Source organism: Talpa occidentalis, unplaced genomic scaffold, assembly GCF_014898055.3.
Source record: "Talpa occidentalis isolate TD23 unplaced genomic scaffold, MPIMG_talOcc4v2.1 talOcc4.10, whole genome shotgun sequence".
Classification (NCBI taxonomy): Eukaryota; Metazoa; Chordata; class Mammalia; order Eulipotyphla; family Talpidae; genus Talpa; species Talpa occidentalis.
The window spans coordinates 31,023,949-31,051,560 of NW_023600993.1; the positions used below are offsets into that span (position 1 = coordinate 31,023,949).

A 27,612-nucleotide genomic window follows, 5' to 3' on the forward strand; every position below is an offset into this window, starting at 1 on the left:
CGGCCCCAGTCGGCCTGTCAGCCGGCTTGGAGAGACGGCTGGGTCTCGCGCGGCGACGGCGGCCATGGCGGCGGCGGAGGAGAAGGTGGACCCTGCGGACGCTAGCGAGAGGTGTGTGCGGCCGGAGTTGCGTGAGCCTGGGGCGCGCGCTTTCCGCGCGGGCGGGGTCTAGACCGGCGGGGGCTCTGAGGACGCGTAACCCGCTCGGCGGCCCCGGCGGGCGTCCGGGGAGAAGCAGCCCCGACCGGGTCGGCTGCGGGGTGCGGGGGTGTCTGAGGGTGGCTGAGGGTGGCTGAGGGGGACTGAAGGGGGCTGAGGGGGTCTTCGGCCGCGCTGTGGTGCCAGCCGCTCCCGGGGGCGGCGGAGGGCGGCGCGGCGTCCAGACCCGGCCCCGGCGGCCGAGGGCCTCGGACCCGCGCTCTGACCCTGCGCGGCCGCGACGGTGACCCGCTGTCACGGGAGCCCGCCGAGTGCGTCACTCTGTCCGCGGCTTCGCTCTGCAGGTAGGCGCTGTGCTCTGTCCAGCTCGGGCGACGGCCCTGTGCGGTGCCGCGCGGACCAGCCTCCCGAGCCCTGGAGGCAGGGGCGGCGCTGCTTGGCTTAGTGGGAGATGAAAAAGCCCGAATTCACCCCTGAAGGCCTGGGAGATATGGGGGTGTCGAGGGAAGGAGGAGCCAAGCGTGAGGGAAAGGAGGTTGGGTGAGTGGATATATGGCTTTGGTTTGTGGAAAACACTCGATTCACAATTATTCTACAGAATGGAATGTACGTTCACAGTTAGTGATCTTTACCATGGAGATCTGCCTTTGCTCCCAAGCTGGCGTTGCTGGAGAAGTGTGAGTGCGTGTAGCAAACTTTATGGAAGTTGGGGGACGGATGTCTAAGGTGAAACTTTTTGATGTACGAATATACAGAGTTTGAATTATTGTATTTGCCAGTAACGAATTTAATACCCTTGTCAGTAAAGGAATAGTAGTTAGCAGTGGCAAAATTAAATTGCTGTGAACGTTACTGCCTTATTTCTCAAAGCTCGCTGTTGTTGTTGTGGAAAGTAGATAACTTCTATGCTCCGTCTACATTTGTTTAATATTTTGATAACACTTCTATTCAGATGTCTGAAGAAATACCGTAAGTGATAGAAGATCATATGGAATACCATGAAATCATGGGTAGTTGGAAAGATGCCAGACAGAAAAAGTTGTGAAATATTAGAAACTAGGTTTTGTTCTTGACTTGTTTTTATGTTGATTGGGTCCATTGTTTTGGTTGATGAACTTCCTGGTGTTGATGAACTTCCTGGTTGAGGTGAGATGCTGAATGTCACATGGACACAAGTAGGAACCTAACTGTTGGCTTCTTCCTTTCTATTTTGTCAACATTTTTGTCTCTCTCTGAGACTGCGTTTAGGTGGGCTCTTTGGTCTCCATCTTGTGGGTCTAGGGAATCCCAGGGACAACTGTGAGAAGAATTTTTGGCTTCAGGTGATAACTGGAAGTGTTGGGGGACAGACTTAACATCCTTTTCAGGTGACCAGCTGTCCCATGACAGAGATGAACCTCCTCCTTACTCTTGGCATACACTTAAGCAGTGTACTGTAACCAAACTAGTATGGCTTTCTGAAGGGTACCAGCCCAGCAAGTTCCTACGCCTGCTGACTAGTCCCTAAAAGTGCTCATATTAAACCTAAGGGTGACCCTATATAGTAGGTATTATTACTGTTACCATTTTTCAGTTGTAACTGCAAGTGGGGGGCTACTGGTACACCACTAGCAAATAGCAGGGTTGGGTTTGACACTCCTCATTCCCCCACATCCAATTAGGATTTAGTATAAGTATCTTTATCTTTGTTAACTTTCACTGGGATTGGTACTTATGTGGAATGTTGGGTTCTTGTTGTATCTTTTATTTTGACACTTATTTAAGTGTCATTTCAGGTTTTGCTGGGGAGATGACATTAGCAAAGGAAGCAATAAAATGACTAGCAGAAGGCTTTTGGAGTGTATGATTATTGTCTTTTTCCTTTGTGATTCTTAGTGAAGACAGGCATACTTGAAAGCCATTTGACTTTCAACATCTAACCCTTTCAGCTGCAATACAGTTGAGAAAGTTAGATGTAATAAGAGTAGGGTAGACGTCTGTGAATTGCTGCAAAGTTGTCCTAGAGAATGATTAAATATCAGATGAGTTTAGAGGGGAAGCTGTCATAGTATTGCTCAGTTGCATAGGAGACTATAAAATAGGTGGTTTGCAGCCGTATGTTAGAATTAGCTTGTACCAGCAAGTAAGTAATTGCTAAATTTTCAGAAATTTTGCCAACTGTTGGCAGCTTGAAATCAGCTATGGTCGTAGTAGTTATATCATGAAATCATAAAGAAAAATGCTACAGATAAGGGATTTTTTTTCCCCTCCTTTTCTTCTCCATGGGTTTCCTAGCACCCTACTGTAGGATTTATAGTAGAATTTGACTGCCTTGCAGAAGTAAGAGTGGATTTATCACTTGTCCTTTAAAAGACTGCTAAGATTAGTGACTCCTTCCTCTTGTCATCTCCCCTTCTGAAACCCTGTCACCTCATTTAAAAATCACAGATATCCTCAATGCCACATATCAGTGGGCTTTTATTTTTCTTAGTACTTATTTTTCATGAGTCCTTTTTAGTGTTTGACACTGTAAGGATAGCTACTCTGTTAAACTCTTGTCAGACATTCTAGCTCTCATGGCATTTAGCTTGTTTTACGTCAGACCAGTAGTCACTTTTATTAGGTTCCCTTCTTTTTCCACTTTCTAATGTAGTCATTCACCAAGAGTCAGTCTTCAGCTCTGTGTTCTTTCTTTTTGTTCACTCACATTCCTTGAACTGTCTTGACTGTGATAGGATGGGCACCTCATCCTTATTTTGGAGCCCTCCTCAATATTGCTCTAGTGATACATCTAATTGTGTAACAAATGTTTGTACCTAATTCCTCAAACATAACATGTCCAGACTAGGATGGTATTTACACCTTTGTAAATTTCCACCTTTCCATTCCCATTGCCACCTGGGAGCCACCTACTTCAGACCCCCTATTCCCTGTTCTGGATTATTGCCCAATTTAGTGACACATTCAGATCCTATGCTCTCAACTTGGTTTATTTCATTAGTTGCTTTTGTATCATCAAGAAGCTGAGCCTTGTTTGTAGCACAGCCACACAGAGTGGCTTTATCATCTGACTTCCCTGACTTCAGAGCCCTTTGCAGGCTGCATAGTTCCCATCTATCTTTGGAATCTTGTTTCTGCCTTGGGCCCTGGCTCTAGCCAAGCTGTAGCTTTCATTGTTTCCCAGACATGATCCTTGTGCACCTCCCATTTCCCCATAGCTTGGTTCACGTTCTTTTCTGTGACCCAAGGGTGTGATCTCCCTTCTCTCTGAAGTCCATGATATTTTCTTAAATGTTCTTTATACCACTTATACCATGTTTTGTAGTATAGATAAATGTGCTTTTGAAGATACCATAAATATCTGATAAAGCCTAAAGGAGTATTACAAGGGGGGGGGCGGGTGGGAATTGTATGGGGACTATATAACCAAGGTGAAAATGCATACATTGTGCAAAAATGAAAAATGATGTAAAAAATATATAAAATAAAATTTTAAAAAAGGAGTTTTATAAATGGTAAGCATCAATAAATTTTTGTTTGCACTAGCACAAACATTAATATTAAAAAAAAAAACCCTAGTAGTTGATTACACATTTTACAGCTGTTACTTAAATTTTTTTCGTCCTTTGATACTCAAGGAACATCAAACACTATAAGAAATTCAAAGTTTGAATTTGATTAGGACAACAATTAGGATCATGGACTTGAATTATATTGAAGATGCTAAGAATATGATTCTGTTTCTTGACCCTGGATGAACGAACCCATGCTTTACTATGTCCAAAGTGCCAATCACAGACCAGCAAATTCAGATTTCAGTCCTGTGACAGAGAACTTGACAAAAGATTATAAAGGCCTATGGATGGTCAACTTAATAAAAACAACACTAGACAATACATTTTGGGATTACAGATATCTCTGAATGAGTCCTTAAAAATTTGACCTATATTACTTATAATAACCATTCATAAACATAGTGTTGGAATTTTTTTTTTAAGATGTTTTCTTCTTCTTCTTTTTTTTTTTTTGATTTATTCATTTATTTATACAAGCACTGGGTATAGTCAGAAGCGCAGGAGGGTGAGAGAATTCACCAGAGCCAGAGCGGGGAACAGAACAGGCAGACTGACTGAGATACACTGCTGAGGGGAGCAGCCGGCAGCAAGAGAGGTCTGTGAGCCATGTGGGACCCTCGCTGGCCGGGGATCGAACTGGCGCTACAGAGGCTGCAGGCAGCTTCGCAGCCCAGCGCTCAACTGCTCTGCCACCAGGGGAGGCCCAAGTGTTGGAATTTTTTAGTCAAACCTCATGGTTCTGTAATTACTTATTCCTGATCGTGAATCGGTAAAATTATGTGGAAAGATGATTTTTAAAAGAAATATTGGCCAGTTTGAGACCTAGGATTTTTAATTTTGTTTTCTTTACTTAGTGGATGAACTTCTCTTAGAACTAACATGAAATGTCACTTGGATTTGTTAAGCAATGCAAATCTAAGTGCACTTAATATACTCCTTTATGTTGGATGATATTGTGCCTGATTCCAAAATGGTTGGTTTTCTGTGTTAGAGATGGTAGAAAACAATTAGGGGAAAAAATATTAGATAGCACTTGGATATGTCTAAAACACTGATTCTCCAACTCTGGATCTTTAAAAGTTATTGGTTAGGAATTAAAAAGGTTAAAAGAATGCTAATTAATGTGTTAAAATATACGAAAGGGCCTTTGTTGTCACTGATGTAATGGTTATTGACAATTTAGACCATTTAAGTATCATTTATTTAAAATGGCATGTTAGTCATTTAAATTATATGTTGTATGAGTGCCTAACTTACACTTTTGTATTATATGTACTATTTTTTTCTCTTTTCCAAGAGTAAGATTTAGGAAGTAGTTCTCAGGAAAGAAGGCCATCCATTAATTGAGGAATTATTTCAGAGGAATATGTATATCCTTACTGCTAATAGATTTGAATAATCATAATAAAAATCAAAACCTTATAGTTTCTCTGTGCTTGGAGTAGCTTATAGAAAGCATTAATAACATATTTTTTGTCTTTTGAGAGCTGCAATATAGGAATGGAGGTCATTTTAAACATTGTAATATAATGAAATCCTCTTTACTTATAACCTAATTAGAAATGTTATTTAAGTGGCCAAGAGTGTGTGGAAATTGGCCAGACTTCTGTATATTTTCTTCAGAATACACTGAAACCTCTTTCACTGTTTCACAATATTTATTGATTGAGCAATTCAAGTTTAGTAATACTATAGATAGTCAAATGTCTTAGAGACAAAACAGGGACTACTAGACAACTTATATGTTGATGGCATGGGATATAAGTAAAATGTTAATTATATTAAAAAATGGAGGAAAACTGTTTATCTTTTAAACTCAGGATACTTAAAAATTAGGCTCTTAATACTATTAATTCGTTAAGCACATCTTATTTGGCTTTTCTTGAATGGTCACCACTAATGAAGTTTTTTAAAGCTTTTCTTAGAAGTCTGATGACTGAAGTGATTCTCTGTATCGGTTACAGTGGTTATAATGTAAGATTCCTTTTTTTTTTTTTTAAGATTTATTTATGCATACAAGAGCTGGGGTACAGGCCAGACATGGGGGTGGGGGTGAGAGGATTCACCAGAGACAGAGTAGGGAACAGAACAAGCAGATCAACTGAAAAACACTGCTGAGGGGAGCAGTGGGAGAGACAGGAGGGGTTTGCTGTGCCATGTGGGTCACCTCCCTGACCTGGGATTGAACTCCTGCTGCAGTGGCTGCAGATAACTTCATAGTGCTGCATCTTAACCCCTTGTGCCACCAGGGAGGCCCCAAGATTCCCTTTATTTGCTCATTTTATTAGATGCTTTAGGGCTTGGATCTTCAGCCTCACTAATATGGTTAGTGCTCACTGATGGGGCTTTGGAGAAACCTTTTGGTGTAAACTGTTAAGTCTTTTTGTTGTCATAGAGTACACATGGTAAATGGCTTTTTATATTATGATTGACAATTGAGAAGTTAGGGTCTCAGCAATGGAGATTGTATTCATTGATTATCTGTTTAAGTAAGCTGGGGAAGTTAAGTTTTGCTTTTCTATTTATTTTTCATAGCTTTAAGGAAACAGTCCTGTGTCCTGTTAACTCTTTTTTATAGGTGGACCACAAAAACTTAATTTTCACTTTGAAACTTGTGACCTCAGAAAAATGACTGGATATTTAACTAGCTTCAATCTGCTGTCCTTAGTTCCAGTATCATTTCCACAGGTCCAGTCTTCCACTAAACCGAGAGCTGTACAGCACTGAATAGCATCTGGGATCTTGTGAAAAGGGCAGAAGATCACTTTGAAGATGGAGTGAATTTATCCCAAAGACAGGAGATGAAGTTGAATGGTTGTTTTATAGGGTTGAAGCAATAGAAGCGGCAAGCCGAAAGGTGGGAACTCACGAACAAAGGGTAATTAACTAAAGGATGGAAAAAGGAAAAATAGATCCCTGCTTCCACTTTTTAGAAACTGTCCCTTTGAGCCCTATTAAGTGTGCGGCACTGAATCCTGTAAAGTATCCCAATGACTAAAATAGAAGACAGTTTCTCTAAAACATCTTATCTAGTTAAGACAAAACGGACTGGGCTGAGACATCAGGGCTTAGAAGATAGGTTTCTTTACAGTTACATGAAGAATGGAAATAAAATATTGTGCTTTATTCTGTTAAAAAAAGATCTTTCATTTTAAATATGCTTTAGAAAAACTCGACTTAAAAAAGAAATTATCTACTGTGATGAAAAAGGTTGCTGTGAAAACCTGAGGGTGTTTGTGGCTCTTGTGTTTAAAGAGCCCTAAAATTTTAATGTAATGCATTTGTCTTGCAAATATAAAAAAAAAAAAAAAAAAAAAAAAAAAAAAATACTGCCTCTTTTTCCAGATAAACCCATTACTAGGAGGCAGAATGCATGGGTTAGACAATTTTATCCTTTGAAAGTTGGTTTTGTGATGAGAGTTAGGCACAGTTTCTGTGCTACAGGGCATTTTAAACTTCACTGCCATGTACAGAGTAGATATTCAGATATTGAATTATTTCTTGAATGTAATTTTTTAATTTAAAAAATATTATATTTGTTTTTTCTTTGCCTTAGCAGGCTTATGGTGTCACTTGGAACAATAGTAGATTATAGTTCATTTCCCCTTAATTTTCCTTTTTTTTTTGTACTGACCTCTGATTCTCTCTGGCAAAGAACTATGCTATTATTTGAGAGATATTTATTTAAGATAAATAATGATACTGAGTTGTAGGTCACTTCCTGTTGCAGGCTATTATGTATCTTCTGTTCTAATAGTCTTTCTTCATATAATATCTGCACAGTATAACCATGTGCCATGAAAACCTGACTGAATACACATCTGCTTATAGTCCTATCCTTTAATCCTGTCTGTTTATGTGTGTATATATTTGCATATATACATACATATGTAATGATACTAAACTTACTAGGACATTCTTACATCTAAAGATAAAGAGACAAGAAAATTGACTAGCAGATAAAAGCCATAATATACTCAAGCCTTTTAATATGCCTCATATATATGAAAAAAATATGGGTTACGCTGGTTCTTGTAACCTTCCTATATTGTTCGTACTGTTGATTACCCTTTTCTGGATTCACCTATTTGCATCAGTATTTCTTGTTTTTTGTTTTGTTTCGTTTTGGAGTGGGGATGGTTTAGGCCCTTTCCCTGCTTATGTCCTATCTCCCTATTCCTATTTAAGAACCACTGTACTGTAAGTGCTCTCTTCCTATAGAAATGAACTTCATCTGCCTTTCCTCATCTACTTCTGGTATGTCTTATGATCAAGGCCTTTAGTTTACAAGCACAATTGTCAAGTCTTCACATGACTTCCAGCCATTTAATGTGGTTGACACTGGCAATATAAAAATGATTTTTAATATGGGGTTAGCATTCATTGTGCTCATAGTGCAGCTGGGCAGATAAAAACATAAATAACTACTGCAGTAGTAACTGTATCTGTATCAAGGGCTAGAGTAGTGATTAATGACCTCTGCACTTGGCATCAGAATTAGGGACAATATCTAAAAAAAAGTGACACAAGGGATTCAGGGCAGAGGGAAGAGCTGTGCAAAGTCATAGAGGCATACAATAGTGTGAAGTTTTAAGAGTTATGAAGTACTATAAAAGTGCAATGTGCGAAAGACAAGATTGGAAGATGGTAAGCTGTAATGGATTTAAGTTACCTTCTTTGTAGGCTAAAGGAATGTAACTTTGTAATTCAACTTTATCCTTTTGTTAAATACAGATCTTTCACTTTAAATATGCTTTAGAAAAACTCTATTTAAAAAAGAAATTATCTACTGTGAAGAAAAGGGTTGCTGTGAAAACCTGAAGTGTGTTAGTGGCCCTTGTGATTAAAGAGCCCTAAATGTCAGTCCTCAGACATTTTAAGGAAAGTAGTCACCTGAGAAGGTCTTCAAATTCACTCAGAATTGAACTTATTTTTCCTTGTGTTACTTACTTATTTACTTACAAGTTGTATAGCTTTGGACCTTGTACTTAACATTTTGGAACCTAAGTTTTTACATCTGTGAAATGGGGATAAGTTGTACTGAGAATAACTTATATTGGAGTGGGCTTAATTATCCAGCAAACATAATTTATTGAGTGCCTATTATATATAAGCCCCAGAGAAATTATACAGAGAAATGTAGTAGGATGAATATACAAAGCTTAGAAAAAGCTGGATCACCTATTCAAAAGTTAGCACATTGTTTTACTCAGACCTATTTTTATTCGTGTGTTTTCTGTCATTGTTATTATTAGTAGCCCCTAAGACAGAAACTAGGAATCATCTGTCATACATTCTTTACAACCAATTATCAAATGCATTCTGTTTAACTTTGTGTGTAAAATTTTATTATGATAAACTGCTTAAATATTAAGTGTTCATTTGCTGAATTTTAACATATGCATGTATGTGTAATCCAGTTTCTTATTAGGAGAAAACCTAATTATCAGAAAATTCTCATGTTGCTCAAGTGATCTACTTGATTTTTCACAACCAATACATTTCAGATGAAGCAGTAGCTTTATTCATTCATATCATCAGTGTATGTTAATGTGCCAGGTGCTGGAATGGAAACTAAGAATGCAGTGGTGAGCACAGAGTCCTTATTACAATTCAGTGAGGATACTGATAAGTAAATGGAACTTTATAACACAACTTAAGAAGAAAATAGAACTTCAACCTAGGGTGTTGTCATGCTACCTTGATCTAATCCTGTTTGGGTGTGTGGGCAAAGTGAAAATAAAATCTAACTTGAATTTGATAGGAAATAATAATGAAGTATGAAAGGAAGGAGAAATGCATGTTCCAAGGATATTCAGGGCCAGGAAACAAAAGAGCAGGAAATATTGTATAGCTGGAGAGGCAAAATTATCCAAGAGTACAACTAAAATACTGTAAACAAGACTTGAGTTTCCCTTTTTAGGTCAACTGAAAGTAGCCTTACCTTTGAGACAGGGATGATGTAAAATGACAATTTTATTAATTCCTGCCTTTGCACTCCTTCTGAACCTTAATTAAACTCTTGTTTTAGGAATTGTTTCCTAATTAGTGCTACATAATAGTAAATTATTGTTATTGTTGTCATCAGTATATCACCTACAGCTTATTGAATATTTCTAGGTGTCTTACCTTAAAACACACTCTCTGCTTACATTTTGTGGTAGTGATCCCCAAAGATAATGGTCACCTAGGATTATGTCCATGTTTTAACCTTGGAACCTCTGAACATTGTATGGCTGGGTCTTTATAGATTTTTGACTTAACTGCAGTAAAAATTATGAGACAACTCAACATCATAAAAACAACCAAATTAAAAATTGGTAGAGAGGGCCTCCCCGGTGGCGCAGCGGTTGAGCGCTGGGTTGCGAAGCTGCCTGCAGCCTCTGCAGCCGGTTCGATCCCCGGCTGCTCCCCGGCCACCAGAGGAGGGTCCCACATGGCGCGCAGACCTCTCCTGCCGCCCGCTGCTCCCCTCAGCAGTGTACTTCGGTCCTTCTGCCTGCTCTGCTCCCCGCTCTGGCTCTGGTGAATTCTCTCACCCTCCCACACTTCTGACTGTACCCAGTGCATGTATAAACCAAACAAACAAACAAATAATAAATAAATAAATAAGACATGCCTCTAGAAAATTAAAAAAAAAAAAAAAAAAAATTGGTAGAGAATCTGAATGGACATTTCTGCAAAGAAGACATACGATGGCCAACAGGCACATGAGAAATGTTCATCAGTTATTATCAGGAACAGCAAATCAAAACTGTAATGAAATGTCATCTCCCACCTGTGAGAATGGCTTATATAAAAAAGATAAACAGTAAGTATTGGTGAGGGTGTGGAAAAAAGGAATTCTTCATACGCTCTTAGTAGGAAAATAAACTGGTATAACCATTATAGAAAAAAGTATGGAAAGTCATCAAAATAATTAGGAATAGAAACACCATATTATCTGATTACTCCACTTATGGGTATTTATCTGAAAAATAGGAGAACAATGAATTCAAAGAGATATATGTTCCCCTGTGTTCATTGCAGCATTATTTCCAATAGCCAAGATCTGAAAACAGCCTAAGTGACCACCAATGGAAGAATTGATAAAGAAGATGTATATATACTCAGTATATACAATGGTATGAAAAAAGATAAAATTTTGCCATTTGCAACAACATGGATGGACCTAGAGGATATTAATGATAAGTAAAATAGGTCAAGCAGAGAAAAGAGATAATATATGACTTCATTCTATGTGAAAGTAAATAAAATAAAAGGACAGATAAAATAAAAACATATTCTTGGATTGTAAGGACAAAATAGTGGCTACCACAGGGGTTAAAGGGTAAAGGGGATCATTTGCATGGCAGTGGTGGATAAAAACTAGAATTTTGGTGGCGATGATAATGTAATTTATACAGACATTGAATTATAATGTACACTTAGGACCTACATAATGTTTTTTTTTTTTTTTTTTAAATTTTTTTTTTAATTTTTTTTTTTAATAGAGGCATGTTTTATTTATTTATTTATTTGTTTGTTTGTTTTGTTTATACATGCACTGGGTACAGTCAGAAGCGCGGGAGGGTGAGAGAATTCACCAGAGCCAGAGCGGGGAGCAGAGCAGGCAGAAGGACCGAAGTACACTGCTGAGGGGAGCAGCGGGCGGCAGGAGAGGTCTGCGCGCCATGTGGGACCCTCCTCTGGAGGACCTACATAATGTTTTAAATAAATATTGCTTTAATAAGAATTTAAGAAATGAATTTCAAAAGTTGTAAGATGATCCTGATGGGCCCAAACTGTAATCCCTAGCGTCCTTATAAATGAAGGGCCGGAGGGACATTACAGACAAGTAGAAGAGAAGACACACAAAGGAGAGTAGGCAATGTATTGATAGTCATGGACACAGATGAAGAGTGACACTGCCACAGAGTGAGGACTAGCACCAGCCCCAGGACCCAGAGAAGGCAAGGGATAGGTTTTTGCAGAGAGCATCTATTGGAAGTGTGGCCCTGCTGATGTCTTGATTTCAGCCCAAAGATACTCTTTTCAGACTTGTCTCCCTGATTGTGCTAGAATAAATTTCTGTTGTTTTAAGCTATTAAATTTGTGGTAAAATGTTACTGCAGCCACTGGAAACAATGCACTTGTTATTCAGAAAACCCATAATGGGCTTCTTTCTCTGTATATGCGCATGCCCTTTCCTTCACTGGAAATGCCTGAACACCACTCCACCTGTTAAGATAACTTTATTCTTTTATAAAGATTCAGCTTAAAAGCAATTTCCTGACCTAATCACTCTTACCTTTGGTAAAATGTCACAAATGACTAGAATAGTTCCTCATAGATAGTAATAGCTCAACAAATACTTGTGAAGTGAATTTTTGTCATGTATTATAATTATTCACCATTAGGTCCATTAGGTTTTGGGTTGTTTTTGTTTGTTTTTTGTTGTTACTTGTTTTTGAGATATATTTATATGTATTATGTATATGTACATTATATGTATTTATATGTATTATTATTTATATGTATTATGTATTATGTATATGTATATTTATTTATATGTATTATTTATATGTATTATACATATTATTTATATGTATTGTTATTTAGACATAACATGTATACCCTTAACGTGTACAATGTGTTCATCTGACACATTAATATACTGCAATATTATCAACACTCAGCTTTAGCTAACCTAGGTTGTCAAGTCATATAACTTATAATTTGTGTGGTGAGGGTATTTTAGCAGTTTCGAAGTATGTAATATGGTATTATTCACTGTGTGTGATTAGATCTTAGAAATTACTCATCTTCTAATTGTAAGTTTATGCCCTTTAGCTTGTTTTATTTTAAAGTATTCTTGATCTTCTTTCTTGTCTCCATCTCTGTTGCCAAAGCCTTATTTCATAACCATCGCTTTCATCTGGAATCTGCAGTATTTGGTCTCTCTTCCTCAATTTCATTTTCTCTTATCAGAAAGTTCTCACTTTAAATAATACTGGCTTTGTGCTAAGCCCCTGCTAATTGTCAGAGAACTGCTGACAGGCTACATTATCTCAGATTATATGTGATAATAAGCCTGGGTGAGCTGCTGCCAGGTCAGAAGTTGAAGGCTCACCTCTCCTTGGTTGGCTGTTAGGAAAATGGTCATTTCCAGTCTCCCCATATTTCCTCACCTATTGCTTCAAATCTTCTCACTTTGTTCTCTTTATTCAGCTGTGTTCTGTGTGATGCCAGCGTTGTTCTTTTCATTTACTGTTTGCTGGAATGTGAGGTTTTCCCATTAAGAGTTAACCGGTTCAGCCTAGGCAGATTTGTTTTAGAGATATGTTACTACTCTTAACCTAGATATTTTAATAAGATTTCTTGTCTCTCAACCCTTATAATGGGTACTTTTTTTTTTAAAGATTTATTTATTTATACAAGCACTGGATACAGTCAGAAGCGCGGGAGGGTGAGAGAATTCACCAGAGCCAGAGTGGGGACTAGAACAGGCAGACTGACGAAATACACTGCTGAGGGGAGCAGCGGGCGTGGCAGGAGAGGTCTGTCACGCCATGTGGGACCCTCATCTCATGTGGGTGGCGGGGGATAGAAGCAGTGCTGCAAAGGCTGCAGGCAACTTCGCAGCCCAGTGCTCAACCGCTGTACCACCAGGGGAGGCCCATAATGGATATATTTTAATACCACTGTGTTCCTTCCATTGAAATGAAACTACTCATGGTTTTTCACATTTTTGTACTTATATACATTGTAAGTGGTATAAGGCATGGGATGTGGGATGCCTTTTTCTTCTGTTCTGCCCGTTTTTAGCTTCTGTTTTATTATTTGGAGTCTCGCTAGCCATGAAAATGAGATAGACTTTGATTATCTACTTCCATGTTCACAGCCTGTCTGTATCTCAGCACTGCACCACAATACTTTGTATCTGTTAGGTGAATTTTGTCACATATAGGTATCATAACCATCACACAGACAGTAAATTCCCTATTCTGATTTTCCTCTCCATAGGCAACAGTTAGGATTTAAGAAGAACCTTAATTTAACTCTGTATTTTGTTTTTTTGATGTTCTAGGTCAGGATGGCTAACTGGTTGGCTTCCCACATGGTGCCCTACATCCACATCACACCTTAAAGAAGCTGAAGAGAAAATTTTAAAATGTAAGGTTTTCTTCTTTTAAGTTAACTGAGCTATTTTATGAAAATAGGCCCAAGGTATTGCATGGCCCTAAAACTCGAGATAAGATTCTATGGTGTTTTAGTTGTTGGCAAAAGAATCTTTTTTCCTTTTCTAGGTCATCAGCAAATGCATTAATGTGGGGAGACAGGGAGTCTCAAAGTTTTTGGTCTTGCATTCTTGATAAACTCTTAAATAGTAAGGACCACAAGGAGCTTTGTTTATAGATTAAAGCTTTTGATGTTTCCATGTTAGAAATTAAAATTGAATAATTTAAAATATTTTAATTTATTTATTTTAAAATCATAGTAATAAATCCATTAGATGTTAAAATAAATAGCATGTTTTCTAAAAAATAACTATTTTCCCCACAGTAATATAGTGAGAAGAGTAGCGTTGTTTACATATTCACATATTTCTTTAGTGTCTGACTTAATATCAGGTAGCCTGACTCATTATCTGCTTCTGCATTCAGAATGTTGATAATCACATAGCATGTGATCTCTGGAAAACTCCATTAGATGCCCATCAGAAAATGAGAGTGAAAAGGCAGTCTTAATATTCCTGTGAAAATAGTTTTATCCTCAGAGCTTCCTAAAAGGGCCTCAAGGACACCCCAGGTGTCCTCAGACTGCACTTTGAGAACAGACTCTAGATGTTTCAGAACAGGCAGCTTTGTACAACAGAACAAATACTGTACTAGAATCAGGTGACCTGGTCTAGGCCCAGGTCTGCAATCAGGTGGTTGGTTACAGGATCTTGGACAAGTCACTTTGTTGTGCTTTCTTGTTTTGTTTTTTTTTTTTTTTCCTGTGAAAGGAAAGGGTCACAAAATCCTTAGAATTCCTTTTGGTTATAGTACAAGCCTTTGATTCTGCATTTATAATGGTGTACAACCTTTTGTTATTGTTATTTCTAATGAACACTGAAATTTACCCATATGTGTACTGTCAGAGGATTCCCAGGTATCTATGGAATACTTTTAAGCAATAGTGTTTATTGTGCAATTAGAGAATTGGATTAAGTGGTACAACTCACATGCATGATTATTGTGTATGTGCAAATGTTTGTCTGTGCTTGATTGTCATCTTACCATAAATGAATTTTCTTGTTTACATATTTGAATGTTTCAGGAGTAAGTGACCATAACAGAATATATCCATAGGGAAGGGACAGTTAGCTACCTTACATGGATTTTTAACATAAAAATAAATCTTATTCACTCTGTATACTTGGCTAATAGCTGGGGAAGTTGTTGTGGTTTACTATAATTAAAAAAAAAATTCTTGTCAAGAGATTAGTTAGGGTGCTAGCTGCTCAATTCATTCATTCAACAAACATATTTCCTGCTACTTGGTTTTAGGTATTCAGATGGGAGTAAGAATTTACCTGTTAGAATATCAGACATGAAAGGAAGTAACTAATACAGTGGGGGACTGCTCTAAATGTGGTTGCTGGTGGTTTTTACTGAAATATGCAGAGATCTGTGTTCAAAAATGCTAAAGTGGTTTGACTTGGCACTAATGCTGGATCACTTCCTTTTCTAAACTGTTGGTATTTTTCCCCACTTGATGGCATGGACTCGGTTAATATTCTGAATGAATACTGGGTTTCCTCTTTGTTGCCACTATGTGGGTATAAAATCTGAAATTGTTTCTTTTGTTAAAGCACAAAAACTCCTGGTTTTCCAGCCTTAGTCCACTGTAGGTGAAATGTGCACAATTAAGGGGTATGTCTAAAGTGTAGCTTTTCAGTTGATTATTTAATGAAAATTAACTTCAAATTAGTTTCATCTTTTGTCAGTTTTAGGAGAGACGGGGTATTTTGCCCCACAGTATTGAAGGCAAGTAAGAAATTTTATTTACAAAATTATGACCATTTGCATTTTTCATGGGAGATTGTTGGACTTAAACTTGGGACTACCTGGTGCTTTATGCTGTGGCATTCACACCATGCCTGCCACCATCTTTCTACAAAATTTTGAAATGACTTAAGATTTCAGTTAGGTGTCTATTACAGATACTGTTAATCTTTCCTAAATTAATGATTACTTTTTAGGGAGAACTGTTTCTTTTGATTTTGACTTCAGTCTTCAATGCTTAATCTTCACTTGCTCTACAAATTAAATGTTCTCTTATTATTGTCGTTAGCGACCTTAAAGTAATGAATTCAGAGACCACTAAGTTCCTCTCTGATTTTAGGAGTGAAGTACCTTCATTTCATAGATGTGGAAAGAAGCACAAAGCACTAACATGACTTGACAAAATACCTTGGCCACAGGTATTTCAGATTTGTTTGAGATAGATTTTCCCACTAAGATGTAAAATACAGTAATTAAGAATTACTTGTGTCAATAAAAGGTACTTTTTTTAAAAAAAAAAGTTGACATAAAGGCTGAAGTCATAGGAATGGATATCAGATGATTTCTATTTATGATCACTTTGAAAATATTTCCCTTCTTAGAAGATGTGAGGCTTTTAATTTTCTCTTTTATGTTTTTTTTAGGTGTCCCCGGCACATACAAAAAAGAACCTGTTCGTATATCTAATGGAAATAAAATATGGACACTGAAGTTCTCTCATAATATTTCAAATAAGACTCCACTTGTCCTCCTCCATGGTTTTGGAGGAGGTCTTGGACTTTGGGCACTGAATTTTGGAGATCTTTGCACTAATAGACCTGTCTATGCTTTTGACCTGTTGGGCTTTGGACGAAGTAGTAGACCCAGATTTGACAGTGATGCAGAAGAAGTAGAGAATCAGTTTGTGGAATCCATTGAAGAGTGGAGATGTGCCCTAGGACTGAACAAAGTGATATTGCTTGGACACAACCTGGGTGGGTTTTTGGCTGCTGCTTACTCACTGAAGTACCCATCAAGGTAAGCGATGGTAACAGAAGAGAGGTACCCCAGTGCTAGTCTCTAGTTCCCATCCCACTCCTATCCGGGTAGGTTCTTGATGTCTGAGTATCACAAGATAGACATTCTCTTAAAGAACCTTATAAACTGGTAGCCACAATTGATGGCCAGTTTATTAGTAGAAATGATTATGTTACATGCTTCACAATGTAAAGGTTTGAGAAAGGATTTTCTATTTGTTAAATTTAGAGTGTATACAGTTTAAGCCACAAGTAATAATTATTGTGATGCCACTGCTTGTTGTTACTATCCTTAGACTTATGGATGCAGCAGACTTTTCTTAACCTTTTTCAGGTTATTGTAAGCTGTCATGGGAAGCCAGAAGGTTAGAAATTAGAAGACCTAGACATTAGTGTACTATCTTTGTGACTTAGAGCAAAGCTCTAGTTTCCTCTTTTCTAAACTACAGAAAATATATCTATATAGTTTCTCTTAGAGAGGTTTTTTAATTATTATTATACTATGCCCTAACCTTTATTAAGAATTAAGAATTATTTTTCAGTCATTGAATTGATGAGTGTTTGCATTGGAACTTTGTAGCAATTCCTCCTTTCTATGCCTTATTTACTTGTGATATTTCCTATTATTTACATTGGTATTCTGGGGGGAGGTCACATTTTATTGTTAAGAAAATAGAAGTAAAGTTCATTTTTAGTTTGCTTATTTTGGGGGAAAGAAGCAAAAAAGATAGGCATTTTTGTGTTGCCAGTGTGTTCTTCCATTATACTCACTTTTAAATCCAAAACTGGAACTGACTTTGACCTTGAAGTCCTAATGAGACATGAATGGTAGCAAGGTGAGGGTATGCACTTGTGAGGCTATCCTATTGCATAACTCCAGGTGTATTGTTTATGTAGAATTTGACAAGGGGAGCCAGGAGTCTTGTGTACCTGAGTTTTTCTTTCTCTAGTGCAGCCAACTTTTTCTCTAATAGAGAAAATTTATTGTAGTTTTATCTAAACTTTAGCATTTACACCTGATTTTTCCAGTTCATAGTCCTTAGACAGTAATAGTCTTGTCAACTGGCAGACCTCTTCTTTCAAAACAGATCCATATTTCTTAGTTAGCTTTTGGGGTTGCCATCTTTTATTGTAACCTATGCTTAGTGACAAAAGTCTACCTGTAGTTGTAGGAAGAGGAAGAGAGGATTACTTGTGCAACACAAAAATCTATTTGTAGGAGTTCGCCTTCTTTTGTTTTTTGCCAGATGTTTATTATGTCTGTCTTAGTGCATTTATCCCCTGGAAATGTGACATGAGACTCTGTGGGCTAGATTATGGTCATGAAATCCCTACACTTTTAGAATCCTGACCCTTCATGGCTCTGACTATTTGGATCATGTGGTAAAATTGTCATTTGCAATTATGAAATGCTATAAAGAAATTAAGGGGCTTCGGTGAATCGGAAGGGAATGACCACTTTAAAACCACCTACAGGAGAGAAGAACAAATTTTGAATGGCTTTGGGGACAGAACTTTTGCTTATTTTTGTTTTTTGTTTTTTTTTTTAAAGATTTATTTGTTTATGCATATAAGAACTAGGGTACAGGCCAGAAGTGTGGGTGTTGAGAGGACTCACCAGAGACAGAGCGGGTATGGAACAGGTGGTTTGACTGAAATACACTGCTGAGGGGAGCAGCGGGCAAGTCAGGAGAGGTCTGCTGCGCCATGTGGGTAGCTCCCTGGCCGGGGTTTGAACTCGTGATGCAGTGGCTGCAGACAGCTTCATAGGCTGTGTCTTAACCCTTTGCCCCACCGGGGAGGCCCCCCTTCACTTATTTTTGGAATAAAATAATTGGAAATGCCTTCTGTGATTTCACTTTTAGATTAATGTGCTGTGTATGGTTACTCACTGTGTTGAGGAATCTTGGTGTGCCACTCTGCAAAATCTTCACCACACAGTATCTGATCAATTGCCTTAAGATGGGAATGAATGGAGCGTAGAGTAAGCCAACTATAATAGCCAAAGTGTTACTTCCTTTCTTGCATCTGTATGTTCAGTGTTTTCTTCTAATTTTCCTTTCCTTCTGATACCTGTTGGTCAGAATATGTTTATCAAAGAGATCCAATTCAAATAAAATAGAATAGATTACAAGTAGTCTGCTCTTTTCCAGTAAAAGATTGTGAGATTATCTTGCCTTTTGACCTTCGCAGGCTTTCTTTCCTGACTATGTTCCTTCCTTCTATACTTCCTTTCCTAGACCTGGGCTGTGCATTTCTTGTCCACCCTTCTTGAGAAGCAAGGCCGTTCTACTGAAATGAAGTTGGAAGCATATTATTTGGTTTATTGTTTTCTGGGCTTGCCCCATTCTCCCTCTAGTGGCTTAAAGTCAATATAAAACATTTGGGGCTAACTTCATCTTGAGAATGCATCATTTGTACACTGACTGGAGTTCATTCTGGTCCTTTTTCTTATTGCTCCTTTCATTGTTCCATAAGTAGGTCCTGTAGACTCCTTTATGCAGTTTGGTTCTTTGTCTGATCTCTTAATTACATTATTTCCAGATGGTGGCTGACTTTCAATCTTATCTAAGTCAAGTTTATATATTCCTGCGTTTGGACTCAACTGTCCCAGCATGTTGGAGCAGCTGTTTTCTACCACTTTGCCCTTTAGGCTGTGATCTTCTCACCCTCCTCAAACTCAAGACCTATTCTAATGACTAACCTAGAGAAGAATGCTTCTTGATGTTTTGAAATTGATGGGATGTTCTGTTCTTCCTGCTTTGCTGGTTCATTATTTTTCCTACAGTTTGAATCTGCTTCTGATTCTTAACAAAGGGGTCTGGCAGACTTACATGTGTCATGCAGCTAGACCCATTTCTTAGATGTGAGCTAACAATCCCATCAGGTTATCTATAGAATAGTAGAGGTGTGTTCTGGATTATTATAATAGGTTAGATACATGGTAACACCAAATAATTCCAGTCATTATTATAATCCTTTTCACTAGCAAAGAGCCTGAGAACTTACAGGTCCAAGGCTAGAATGATGTGTGATCAGGCTTGCCTAAAAAAGTTAAGTCACTTGCTGTTCATGTGGCTCTAGCCACTATCAACCCATGCTCCTGAATAAGTTATTCTCCAGTAGTCTTCCAATTTGTGCTACTATAACCAGCTAACATTTATTGGATATTATTTGATAACCATAAACCTAAGTGCTTTGCATGGCTTATTTCTTTTAAAATCCTTATCATCAAATGTAAGCAATAATTATTTTCTGAGGCCTTTTACCTATAATGGAAGCAAACCATATATAGCTACAGTTTAGATATTGTTGCAGAGCTTTGAAATTTTTTTTTCAAAATCAACGATAAACCTCCATAAGAATTATATGTGTGTGTGTGTCTGAAAGAAAAGTTTTGTGAAGTAATATATTTATATATATCTTTCCATTCCAAATTATATAATTTTATTAAAAACAGATTATCTCGGACTCTCTAAATGAATTTTACTAGCCACTAATGCAGGACTAATATAAGAAATAATAGTGATATTCTGATGTCATCTCGGGGACCAGGAAAATTCATACTGGATTAACTCATCTGCTTACTCTATAATTATACTTCCTAAAAACTGTTATTTTTATAAATGAGGACCTAAAGGAAATACGGGAAAGCACCACACTCCCAATATTAAAATATATTTTAATAAAGAGTTCATTTTTTTCTTTAGGAGGTAATTTAGTGGTATAATACTGGCTGTTTCCTTAATATTCGTACTTCTGACATATCTCCCCCTCTTTCTATCAAATCTCACTGTGGGCTGTAATAAGAGGAGTTTTGGAGATAGTATCTGCCATTAAAAAACAAACAAAAACCCTCATTTCTATCCCCCTTCACATTAACTGTTAGAAAATAGTCTCATATAACTTTTAAGCTGTGAAGTCATCATAAGTATGTGGAAATCTCACATAATTACATCACTCCTTAGATGCATAGTTACATTCTCTAAATCATCCTGATGTCATAAAATTTAGAGTCTAATATTAAGCCTGGGCAAAGTTGAGCAAAGTTAGCCAAAGTTAAGCTTTACCTTTACTAACATGTTTGTCTTAGGTTGCTTGACCTGTTCTGAGGAGGGAGAACCTTCTGGCCAATAGCTTGTTTTGACATCTGGTAGTATCTTTGAGTCAAGGAAATATCGGATTTAGCCCTAGTTCTATATTAATTAGCCCTGTGTCCTGGGATGGATCACATAGTGCATCTCAGCTTCTCATCTGTGAGATGAAAGACTGCTGAATATTTCCCAAAGTCCCTTGCTTTGTGCTGGGTCTATGCTCTGAAGTTTCTGTTTGAGAAAATGCAAAGGTCTTATTACTAATTCATCCATATCTGTGTTGACAAAAATAAGAAAAAATTTTATATTAGGAATGAGAACCATCTGGAAAGCCATGTTAGAATCATTGTTAGTTCATTCTTGAAGATTTTGCTAGCATTTGTTGGTGGTTTTATTTACAGCTGAATGTCATCTTGTGGCAGGACCTTTTGCTTAGTTTGGGATCTTTATGATATATAATAACTGGATACAGCCACATGGAACTATTGCTGATAATACTGGTTTTCCTTCATGAGAAACAGGTCATGTAAGATGGAAAAAATGAAAACTATTACGACCTGAAACAATTTTATATGCAGTTAGACAAAAGACTTTGTATCCCTTTAGTCAGTAAGAAAGAAAATTAGGAAGCGATTAGGTAGAATCTAATCCCAGTATTTCATGATGTCATTCATGGGTAGGGGAGAGGTGTTCTCTTCATCAAACTGCAATCCCAGACATAGGGGTATACTTTCAGCATTATCCTCGTGCTTGTGAAAAGTTCATTGAAAGTCCCTTTGGACCCATCTAAAGTTTCAGTGCCTTTTAAATTTTTAGAATAGTAATGCATAGGCAACAGCTATTGTTAGTGTCTGAAGGTATTTTATGGATGTAATGTTAGTCTTTAGTCATTTCTGCAATATCAGTTTTGAGATACATGAACCATTGGATTTTTCTGAGTGGTCAATGATCTATGTCATCTCCAGTAGCTTAAACAACAAATGCTGTCTTGTTTCTCAAGAGTAGTCACACAGTTACCACATGGTTTTATAGCTCCTTTACTGTCCACATTTAGACATATTGAAAACAAAGCCCTCTTTTTACCATCCACCTCTCAAATCCTACCATATCTCAAAAGTTTGTGTGTAACAAAAGCATGATACAACCATTGTTCAGCTATTAGTCTTTATTTTTTTTTTAAAGATTTGTTTATTTATGCATACAAGAACTGGGGTAGAGGCCAGAGGTGTAGGGGTGAGAGGATTCAGAGGTGTAGAGTCAGAGTGGGCAACAGAATAGGCGGATTGACTAGAAATACACTGCTAAGGGGAGCAGCAGGTGAGTCAGGCGAGGTCTGCTGTGTCATGTGTGTAGCTCCCTGGCCAGGGATTGAACTTGTGCTGCAGTGGCTGCGGATAGCTTCATAGGTTGTGTCTTAATCCCTTGCACCACCAGGGAGGTCCAGCTATTAGTCTTTAATTTGAAGGTATTTGAAAGTGTTTCATTCTACCTTTATTTTGTACAGTCATATTAGTTCTTCATAGTCCTGGGGTGAAGTTGTCAAATGAATTTAAATCTATTCTTTCCCAAACAGGGTTAGTCATCTAATTTTAGTGGAACCTTGGGGTTTTCCTGAGCGACCAGACCTTGCTGATCAAGACAGACCAATTCCAGTTTGGATCAGAGCCTTGGGAGCAGCGTTGACTCCCTTTAACCCTTTGGCTGGCCTCAGGATTGCAGGACCCTTTGGTGAGTGCATATGACTGTGTCCTAGGAAAACAAAATGTTGATAGATTAACAGTATTTACTGATTAGTATTAATATTTAAAATCTTAGAGACAGAAAAACTGAACCTTACTTTTTCTCCTCTTCCTCTGAAAAGTACCACTCCTGGCATAAAGATGAATGAAACTATGTTCCTCTCCACAAAAAGGAGCCTCTATATTGTAATAAGTAATTAGGTGGGGGGCAGGAGGGGCCCTACACCCCCTTTAAAGCCTCTCACCTCAGGAGTGGGACTGTGGGGGGTTACTGTGGACTGCCTTAGCAGAGAGTATTGCTAGTATCTCGGGAAGATACTCTGAATTTATTTTTCTACAGAAAAAAATATGTCCTGGTTCATTTTAATTAGATGTTAATGTGTTGTAATTATGGGGAAAAAAGTAAGTTAATAATAAGTTAATTTTGGGCCTCCCCGGTGGCGCAGCGATTGAGCGCTGGGTTGCGAAGCTGCCCGCAGCCTCTGCGGCGCCGGTTCAATACCCGACTGCTCCCCGGCCACTGAAGGAGGGTCCCGCATGGCGCGCAGACCTCTCCTGCCGTGCCCGCTGCTCCCCTCAGCAGTGTATTTTGGTCCTTCTGCCTGCTCTGCTCCCCTCTCTGGCTCTGGTGAGTTCTCTCACCCTCCCACGCTTCTGACTGTACCCAGTGCTTGTATAAACAAACAAACAAACAAACAAATAAATAAATCTTTACAAAAAAAAAAGTTAATTTTATGTGTGAGTTACTCTATTCTCCCACCTTGTTAATAGAATTTATTTTTCTGCAAAAAAAGTCATTGAAAATTAACATGTTTTTGGGCTCCTAAAGCACATTTGTAAGTCAGTGTATAATACTCTCTAATACTTATTTTAATCTTTCCTTAAGGAACTTGAAGTGAGCAACTTCGAGGCTCTGTGCTTCTTTGCATCTAAACTGTATGAATACATGTATACACGTATTCGCATAGCATTCATTATACAAGCAAACACTAAAACTTTCTGTATTAGTCTATAAGTTAATTATCATTTAAATCCCTGATATGACTTTAAACATTTATTTCCTATTAAATAGGTTTAAGTCTGGTGCAACGTTTAAGGCCTGATTTCAAAAGGAAGTATGCTTCAATGTTTGAAGATGATACTGTGACAGAATATATCTATCACTGTAATGTGCAAACTCCAAGGTAAGAATTATGATTCTAAATTTATAGTGTGTGTGTGTTTTAGACTTTCCTCTTTTGAAAATATGTGAGTGTCCAGGAGACTTTGGTCAGAAATTAAATGACTAAGTTTTAAAAGACAACTAAATTACTAATACTCATTTTTGTCTGTTCATGAAATGCTTACTATGTAAAACAAGTACTAGATTCTATTGACATACATTCTTCCCCTAAAGTACTTATGGATAAGTTGAAGAAGTTGGTCTTCTTGGGCATGTCTAGGAGGTGGGCAAGGTTGAGAGATAAAGAAGAACTTCAAATAAATAGCACTCCCAAACTGAGTCTGAACGTTCTACAAAGAAAGGGTGCTTTATTAAGCAAATAAATGGTTTTGTGTATCATGGATCTTTTTAGAGCTTTTTAGACTAGACAAAGGGTATTAAATCTACCAGGTACGTAGGAGATACTTGGCATCATTTTTTAAATTCATTTGATGATTGTACTCCTCTTTTACTAAGCAGCATTTAGTGTTTGTAGACCAGTGTGAGAAAAACTGCAGCTGTGGTGAGGAGTAAGTGGAGGTTGGTAGAGGGGGAGAGGAATTCTGCATGTGTTTTTACAATGATTAGAAGCAGAGTGCATAACAATCAGAGGGAGCAAGAGGGTCAAGAAACAAAGATGGTTCTTATTTAAAAATTAAAAAATAGGACTTGGAGATGTTGAGTATAAGGCACTAACAGAGAAAACAGAGCCTAAAGATTGTGGAAAGCTAGGAGGAGACTGACAAACAACATCGTAGGGTTAAGGAGATGATCAGGAATGGAGTAGGAAAGTGAGAGATCCAGTTCTCATGCTTCATTGGGTACCAGGATTATTGGGGGAGCTTGTAAAAAATATGATGCTTGAGCCCAGTTTCTAGACTCTTATTCAGTAGTTCTGGGCTGCATCTTTAATAAAATATTTCCAATGATCCTAGTATAGATGTGCCATGGATCACACTTGAATGCATAGAACTGGTACCTCATCCTTTCTAAGATTGATATTTGGGTGGAAAACTTAGTCCACTTTTGGCAGAATATCTACAACTACTTCATTAAAAGATTGAGGACGTGGAGGCAATTGAGGTGTAACTGTAGTCCAGTCTTTTTTATAATGTAGGTTAGAGGTTCTCTGCCAAGAGTGAGGAAGGCTGGAAAGGTTTGTGGATCCTCAAGAGATTGATATTTAAGACTCAGTAGGCAATTGGGTTTGGTGAATTAGGTCTACACAATATTTTTTGACTTGTTCCAATAGTTTTTAGTGGTCTGTCCCAGGTACAGCATCCATTTTCCTGCATGGTCTTAGTGTTTTATTCTTTTATTCTTACACTGATGTTTCATGATTATGTGTACCCATATGGTCTTACTTTGTTACCTTTCTTATGGTAGAACTTGAATTCTTCATAAAAGCCATTCAGAAATATGTCTAGTATCACAAGGGAAATAGAAATGAAAGCAAAATTTGCTTCTTTTCCTTTTAAGTGATGAGCATTCAAAAATAGGACCCATGCTTCAGGATATATCCTGGGAGTTTTCAGATTATTCTGTGTTCTCCCATGTGCTCATACGTTAGTTGTGACAAGATGGGAGAGGCTCAGTAAAGCAGAGTTTATTACTGTACTCACAGATATCAGAGAGGAGAGGCACTGAACACCATGAGGAGTCACAGGGAGTACCAGATTTTGGTCAGGTGGTAGAAGGCAAGAGTGAAGGAAAAGCATAGGCCAGAGCCTTTTTTGGGATTTGCAGAAAAGGCAAAGCAGAGTAGAGTAAACACTTCAGGATTAGCTAGTTGAATAATTTCAGAGGACTCTGAGATACAGGGGTATTCTCTGATTACCTGGTACCTGGTCTTGGGATGATTAAGGCCAAGGAATATTGCTTCTTGAGATGAATGGGCAGGCAGGACAGTAGACCACAGCTCTAGATTGTTAAGGTTGCATATCAAAGGCGTGTTCCCCATAGAGTCCTTTGCTCTCCCTAAGAACTGGCTAGTTCTGGGATGCACAGTCTCTCCCCAGCCAGAGACATGTTTTTCAGATGTCAAGCATCATAATGTGCAAAAAACTGAAAAATATAAACAGTACACAAAGAATACTTAATCTGAATTTCTTCTTACCTTGGTATTAGATTTTATCATTGCAGGTAATTTAATGATAAGGACTTAGGGTTGTATGCTTTGATTTAGAAAATAATTTTTTTAATAACTAGAATTTATAGCAGCCTTGTTTATTTAACGAAAGTTTATATCATCTGTGGCATAGATACAGAAATGTATAACCTTCTGTGGTGTTTGTTCCATATACTTTCCAGTACATTATTTTCTGTTTGAGCTAAGGTTTTTCTTAAATAGAGGAGAAGCTAAACATGAATGTGTTTTGATGAGAGTGATGCAGTCTCATCCTCAGGAGTCATATTTATGATTTTCCCCATTTCCTTTAAGTGGTGAGACAGCATTCAAAAATATGACTATTCCATACGGATGGGCAAAACGGCCAATGCTCCAGCGAATTGGTAAAATGCACCCTGACATTCCAGTTTCAGTGATCTATGGTGCCCGGTCCTGCATCGATGGTAATTCTGGCACTAGCATCCAGTCGTTAAGACCACATTCATACGTGAAGACAATAGTAAGTGTGTGCCTTATTTTCAGTTGTAGGTTAAATCTGCTCTATTATTTTTGCCTTCAAAGAGATTGCAGGTCATTCTTGCTTGTTCACATCTGAGCTGTACCTACAGCCTCAATCAGAGACTGATGGGGCAGGGTTTGACCCACAGAGATCTTCATGTCAGATACTGAATCACCTTTCTTTGGGGACTTGCCTGTCCTGAGAGCCACAACATCTCTGAGGTGGGAGAGACTGAAAGACAGGTGCCATGGTCCTCAACTAAGTCCCACCTTACAGGGCAGCACATCCTTGCTTTGTTTAGTTTACCTACTGGTCCCGTAACTAGTGGTCAAATTAGAATAGATTTTTTTGTATATGAAAAAATTTAGAAAAGTCAACAGACTTTTCACTTTATTATCAGTTCCTTTATTTGATGAAAATACATTAATAGTATCTATGGACCAGTGTTGCTTATGCTTATTCTTTTTTGTCTTAGATATAGCTGTTCTTACTTTCATTGCTAAGTGTCTTTGTGTCTGTCATTGTGTTTTATTTACATATTATCTGACTTCTTTTCCTTTATAGGCTATTCTTGGGGCAGGGCATTATGTGTATGCAGATCAACCAGAAGACTTCAACCAGAAAGTAAAGGAGATCTGTGACACTGTAGACTGAGCACATTGAGGGTGACCTGAGAAACCTGCTGAATGGCACAATTCCTCAGCAATAAGTCCTAACTACGATGAAGAGTAAGGAATACAACAAAAGAACCATGCAGTCTTCCTGACTGTACTTTCACATGTTTTCTTTAGGAAGTCGCTTGCACATTTAAACCAGTTAGTGCCTTCTAGAAGAATGACTTTCCTTTCTCCTACACAAAATTGAAATATACAAGAGTCTCCAGATCTACTAGCTTTAATAAAAGGTTATTTGTCCCTCTGCTGTATTGAAAAATTGTAATTTTTCAACTGAAATTTTTTTCATTTCTAACTTTGCTGTGCCAGGTGCTTTTTATATTGTAGTTGATATTGCCAATTTTAAAAAGTGATTTCTGGGTCTATTTTATATACTATAAATGTGCACTTTATTTTCTTTTACTGCTTGTATTTGCCATGTCTAATAATTTGATATAGTTAATCAAAATTTAATGTATTTTTTGGCAAAAATTTGTCAGTTGTTTAGAATACTTCATTTTTGAAATGGAGTGATGA

At 37.8% G+C, this 27,612-nt stretch overlaps 1 protein-coding gene across 3 annotated transcripts; it reads left to right on the top strand.

The window, feature by feature from the left end:
* Positions 1 to 27,342, top strand: ABHD5 (abhydrolase domain containing 5, lysophosphatidic acid acyltransferase). Of its 3 annotated transcripts, none has more exons than XM_037527233.2 (7): positions 1 to 111; positions 13,783 to 13,868; positions 16,390 to 16,762; positions 22,429 to 22,583; positions 23,667 to 23,778; positions 26,236 to 26,422; positions 26,987 to 27,342. In XM_037527233.2, the coding sequence occupies exons 1-7, from the start codon at positions 65 to 67 to the stop codon at positions 27,074 to 27,076; spliced, it is 1,050 nt and encodes a 349-aa protein (XP_037383130.1). In that variant the 5' UTR covers positions 1 to 64; the 3' UTR covers positions 27,077 to 27,342. The 3 variants fall into 3 exon arrangements, with proteins under 3 accessions (XP_037383130.1, XP_037383123.2, XP_037383140.1); XM_037527226.2 differs by lacking the exon at positions 1 to 111 and adding an exon at positions 732 to 836; XM_037527243.2 differs by lacking the exon at positions 1 to 111 and adding an exon at positions 871 to 900.
* Positions 27,343 to 27,612: the final 270 nt, after the last annotated feature.

Bases quoted from the DNA above. Each gene is read 5' to 3' on its own strand.
- ABHD5 (XM_037527233.2), top strand. From the start codon at position 65: ATGGCGGCGGCGGAGGAGAAGGTGGACCCTGCGGACGCTAGCGAGAG. The intron at 13,869-16,389 runs GTAAGGTTTTCT...TGTTTTTTTTAG, and splicing joins TGAAGAGAAAATTTTAAAAT to GTGTCCCCGGCACATACAAA. The intron at 22,584-23,666 runs GTGAGTGCATAT...CCTATTAAATAG, and splicing joins CAGGATTGCAGGACCCTTTG to GTTTAAGTCTGGTGCAACGT.